The following is a 6000-nucleotide window of genomic DNA, read 5'->3' on the forward strand; positions in this document are numbered from 1 at the left end:
TATTTCTTCAATATATGCCAATATAATTCTCAATTAATTTTTTCGTATCATAATTGAACCGAGATGGTCAACCGGTCATGTCAACTAATATTTATTTCAGTAAACCTCTAGTTTACTTGTGGCTTATGATTGCATCATAATGCTTATACTTGTGTAGTACAAATAGAAGAAAAGTCAGGTAACCTTTTATATTTACCCGGTATGATTATAGTAATATAAAGATATTCAATATTCTTTTCATTTATAGTCTCAATATGCCAACCACTTTGGCTAATATATTTGTAAATCAAAATATTTCTTTTGAGATTTACTACAATATTAATGTCATGAACAATTTCATTTATCCGGGTAGTAACAAATTAGTTCTTTCAGAGCTCTTAACTGCTTTTGTACTACAAGATCTTTTGTCACACCATCCATATAATGAATGTCTCCTTCACAAAGAGAATCATATCATAATAATTGTCATGTTCAAAATCATCACAAGTAAAATAATTTCTTGCTTTAATTTTGCTTTTAATAACTTTCATAAGGCATGACAAAATATTTTTGGTGTATCATATGCATGCGACCAATGATATATTCATGTAACTACACAATAATATTCATTATCTTTCTTTGTCTCAAACCTCCCTTAGAGGTGAGTTGTAGTATTTATCCAACTATGCACAAGTACATTATTATGCATAATCTATATTTTTATATTCACTTTCAGGAATGAGTATGCAATCTCAATGTTTATCACAAGTCACATTCTCTTCAAAGAATTTCTCCTTTTTTATAATTACTATAGTGATAACTATTATTATTTTGGCCTTTCGCACGCCCACATTCATTGGTCAACCACTTGTCTTTATTTAGACTTATCATGCACTGCTATCACATTCACTTCAAGAATGGAGCAAATCAAGTGGGACAAGCTTCATACTTTTTCATGAAAATTACATTATTTTTTCTTTAGTTATTATTATTATCAATATGGTGCATTAGGACTCAAACCCAATGCCTTACCCATATAAAGGCATGCTAGGCCATAATGCGTTGGAACTTGCATTAGGACTCAAACCCAATGCCTTACCCATATAAAGGCATGCTAGGCCATAATGCGTTGGAACATGAATCCAACGTCTTTTCATCAACATAGTGCGTTAGGACTTGAACCCATCGTTTTACCCTCAATCTTTGGCATAATAGGCCAAAATTCACTAGGACTCGCACTCGAGCCTTTAAAATATTATTACTTCATAATTATATGTATAAGTAAATTAACTTTCAAGAAGACATATATAACTATTTCAATCTTGAAACAGTTCCTCTGCAACAAAAATGCTAGTTAGGATATATGCCAATTTTGCTTTCAATGAAATACATCATGTTATGATAAAAATATTATTACTAAATTACCTTAATAATATTTTATCATAGTATGTAAAAGGTCAGAACATATATATACGTTGGAATATTATCTTTGTCCTATAAGAGATGTAGCAAATAAAGACATACCTTTCCAGTTCTTTATTTCACTGGATACAATTGAAAAATATATTTTTACTAAACACTGCATATAAAGTTAATGCAAAGATATGAAAGTATGAATGGGTTTAGATGGATGTAAAACTTATCTCTGTATTATCATCCAAGATATTTTTCATTGTACTTGATCTCATTATTTGCTTATAATTTACATAGTCTTGACGTAGAAGATCATGAAATGAGCAATTCGTGTTGATAACGTGTTATAAAATAAAAGCAACTTAGTAAAACATGAACAAGACATGTTGTTATGAAATAAAAGCAATTTAGTAAAACATGAACCAGAAATGGAGATAGAGAGAAGGAAGAGATTTTCTTCTTCAATTGTGTGTATTTTTCTACTTATTACAAGGCCTTTATATATGTATGAAAAATAAAAAAAATATGTCATTAAATATATCATTAAGCATAGAAATATGTCATTGAATATGTCATTAAGCATTTGAGAAGATCATGAAAAAAGAGTAGACATCCACCATAATTTAATTTTTCTTATAACAGTCATATGGATATTTTTGCTAATTTCTTTGCCCGCAAGAAACAAAGCCGCAACTTCTTTTGCAAAGAACACGAAGAAGACAAATGCTTGGGTCCCAAGAAAATGACACTTAAGGTAAATTAAAAACGTACCTAATCAGATAGCTAGTGTGTTAAGTTTCAACATCAACCTACATAGTCGTAAACGCGCCACGTAATTATCTGTTTCCTCAACCATAGGGTATTAACAGACTTACTTAATCCCCAAGAAAAAAAGAAAAACCAAACGCACGCCTGACGCCTTTATTTATATTTGTCTTTTTCTCAAATTCTTAAAGAAAGAGTTGTAATCCTAGTTTGATAAGGAAAAGGATTTGGGCTACGAGAGAAAAAATAACTGAAATATTTATTTTATTTAGTATATATAATAATAACTAAAAGATAAAATAATCAGAGAGCAGAGACTGCGAAAACGACAATCTCCCATAGCAAAACCAAGACTTTTATCAATTTGCTTTTGACACTGAATGTCTTCTCACAATTTCCAAAGGTGATTTTCTTCTCCTTTATCCTTTTCCTATGTACTAATGGAAACTTTATATGAATTCTAATTTATGTCTTTGTATTATAAATGTTGTCCAAGTCCTTAAGCTTATTGGTTTTCAATTGACAGACATATCTTGAAAGTTTAATTAGGAATTGGTTATTGCGTCATGATAACTTATAAATTGCCATGCAAGAAAGGCTTTTGGTAATTCTTTGCTATAGTAGGAATTGAGTTCCTTGTCCAATTTGGTCTTCAAGAAGTTCAAATCTTATAAAAGTTATATGCAATAAGGGGTTCTTGTATAGTTTTTTGCCTACTTTAACAAGAATCTTGGGTAATACTAGTGGTTTATTTTGCAAAAAGGGAAGAACCCTTTTGTAATCTTTACTTGTTTTATAAATTAATGGATTTTTGTGGAAACTGTAGAATGAGAAGAAGGCGTAACGGATCAGCTTCTATAGAGGAGACTTTGTCAATGTGGAAGAATCAAAAGCAAGAGCTTAATGCTACTTTAGATGGCGGGATAAAGAAAAAAACAAGAAAATTTCCTGCTCAAGGTTCTAAAAAAGGTTGTATGAGAGGTAAAGGTGGACCAGAGAATTTAGGGTGTAAATACAGAGGTGTTAGGCAAAGGACTTGGGGAAAGTGGGTTGCTGAAATTAGAGAACCTGTTTATAATAGCAATGACTATGAGTATCATAGTAATGGAAAGAGACTTTGGCTTGGTACTTTTTCTACAGCTATTGAAGCTGCTATTGCTTATGATGAGGCTGCTAAGGCTATGTATGGCCACAATGCTACACTTAACTTCCCTGATTACTGTGTACAGAATTCCGAATTAGCTAATTACTCCACGAGTGTTTCTATTGCGCAAACAACTTCATCAAGAATTGAACCTGACTTACAAACATCAGATGATGGTATGGTTGCAATTACAGATGAAAAAACTATTTTGGATGATCCAACGAATTTATGTTCCGATGGTAGAGCTGATGGGGCACAGCAGGATTCTTCTGTTTGTTGCTTGAATATGGAATCAGTAGTAATGGAAATGGACGATTCTTTAGACGATATAAAAGGTTTGAATTGCAGCACAGGAATTGATTCAGAGCCAATTCTCGAGCCTACAAGTTCTTGTGTTAAAGTTGAGACACCCTCGGACAATGACTTCGTGCAAGATAGACGTTTGGAATGCGTAGATGATCCTAACAAGGTGTCAAATAGTTTGCACATATTACACCAGAAAATCACTGATATGAAGCCAAATGACAGCATATTTCAACATGATGTTTTGAGACCAAATGAGAATTATGAATCTGGTGACCAAGTATTGTTTCCTTGTGATCCCATTGCTCTACCAGACTATGATTGTTCGGTGTATGCATTGCAAGAACAACCATTGGATTTCAGGTCATTCGATAATACGAGTGCAGATATTCGTAGTCATCTAGAATACGCGGAGTACTTATTAATGGAAGACAATAACACAACCGAAACAACAACTGTATCAGATATATTTTGGTTAAATGAGAATATTGGTGAAAGTTATAGCCTTCAGTCTTTCTTAGACGAATCATTCGGTGTAAGCAATTTGAATCATTCAAATGGAGTACTAAGTAAAGGAGGTGAATCCAATGAGCGGTGCATCAATATTCCTGGACTTGAGGACCATGGAACAGAGGTTAATATGGAAGATTCGTACATTCCGAATTCTGATTTTGATATCTCCAGCATTTTAGGTGATATTTTTTGACGTCGAAAAAGTTACCGATCCTTTTAGGCATTGTGAGTCTGTCCAAACTAGAGATAGGAAGTTTATAGGTTAGAGTTCATATCTCTTTGAATATGCATTTAGTCCATAGAAAGATAAATAGATATATGTTAAGCAAAGTCATGCTACAGTGTGATTTCAGCTTCCTATTACAAAAAGAAAATACATAGTTATGGTGAAAAAACAAAAGAATTTACTCTTCTTACATTTCATTTGGGTTGCACTATTGAAATATTATCTCTTTTGTATCACATTATTTCCTTGCTTTAGGATGATTAGAATTCTCTGCATCAGCTAAAAACATTAGCATAATCATGAATATTATTGGAAATACCTAAGTATATTGAGAGTGTTACATGGATAATGTCTATCAAACTTGAACACCAAGTATATCTACTAACATTGCACAATCACCTACACCAGCTTGAACAATTAATCCAGACACGAATTCATGACTTGAACTTTATGAGTTCAGATCGAAATTTTATTATACCCGTCTTATTTAATTCAAGTAAAGAATTTTTAACACATGAACAACGACTAAGTCGGCGACTCTGTCACTAGACTTGCCTAAATCTGGCCTCTGGTTTAGGAGAGGGAGGAGTGGGTATAATGATTGTTCCCAGGCCAGGAATTAGTATTTAATAGAATTCACGAAAATTTAATGAAAGGAAGGAGTCAGTTATGATGAGATTTATCTTGAAACTGTACAAATGTTTCGATAATGTAACAATTTTGAGTTGATACTCATACATTTCATGCTGATTTGCATATCTAGGGAACTATTACGTCAGTATTTTACAATTAATAGTTCACGTGGAGTTTGAATTCAATGGAATACAAATTTTCAGTTTTATATTCACATCTACTTCCCAAGGAAAAGAAAATATACTTTCTTTATCCTAATATAAACAAGGAACATTCGTACGAGTTGAATAGCAAATATTTCAGGTGGCAAAAATCAACCCACTTCTCCCATAATAACCCGATCGGCCCAAATTTAAAGGAAATTTTATCTTGCCTTGTATACACCTTATTTATTGAAAGCAAAATTATTTTAAAATATTATTTTTTATAGTTATCTTTTATATTTTATACCAAAATAGATATTTATGGTATATACTACAATTGAAGCATAAAATGCGCTATTTATGATTTTTCTCTCTCTTTCTTTCAATTAACACACGATTCTCTTTCAGAATTTTTCTTCCTTCTCTCTCTCTTATGAGATAATATGTTGTGTTTAACTCTCTTCAAATCTCATGTTATCTAATGTGCAACTACATGAAAGACATTCTTATGGAAGTTACATATTGGAGTTTCTCCCTTTTCCTACCTTCTCTAGCTATCTTATGCCTCGAAACTTCCTTCGGATGAGATAATTTGAAACAGAGAGTTTTTTTGTTGTTTGATTATTGCAAATGGCCACTTACATATTTCTTTCTAATCAATGTGGTCTCTCTCTTCTCTCTTGTCGTTCTGAGGATAGGGCCACTCTGCGGGGAGCAAAAACGATGTCGGAATAATCCGAGTAAAGCATGGGTACGGTAACATGAATGACGGATACTGTAATATTTTCTATGCCAAAAAAGATTTGAGGCCCAGGATTTTTGTTCGTCTCCATTTTTAGTTTTAATATAATGTATACAGTATTTTGCTTGGCCGAAAAATG

The 6000-nt window shown here is 32.5% G+C and overlaps 1 protein-coding gene across 1 annotated transcript; it reads left to right on the plus strand.

Moving 5' to 3' along the window:
* Positions 1-2367: 2367 nt before the first annotated feature.
* LOC107797978 (uncharacterized) lies at positions 2368-4501 on the plus strand. The gene is made up of 2 exons (XM_016620901.2): positions 2368-2560; positions 2984-4501. The coding sequence occupies exons 1-2, from the start codon at positions 2538-2540 to the stop codon at positions 4308-4310; spliced, it is 1350 nt and encodes a 449-aa protein (XP_016476387.1). The 5' UTR covers positions 2368-2537; the 3' UTR covers positions 4311-4501.
* Positions 4502-6000: the final 1499 nt, after the last annotated feature.

Source organism: Nicotiana tabacum, chromosome 2 (genome assembly GCF_000715075.1).
Source record: "Nicotiana tabacum cultivar K326 chromosome 2, ASM71507v2, whole genome shotgun sequence".
NCBI lineage: Eukaryota > Viridiplantae > Streptophyta > Magnoliopsida > Solanales > Solanaceae > Nicotiana > Nicotiana tabacum.

Bases quoted from the DNA above. Each gene is read 5' to 3' on its own strand.
- LOC107797978 (XM_016620901.2), top strand. From the start codon at position 2,538: ATGTCTTCTCACAATTTCCAAAG. The intron at 2,561-2,983 runs GTGATTTTCTTC...TGGAAACTGTAG, and splicing joins TCTTCTCACAATTTCCAAAG to AATGAGAAGAAGGCGTAACG.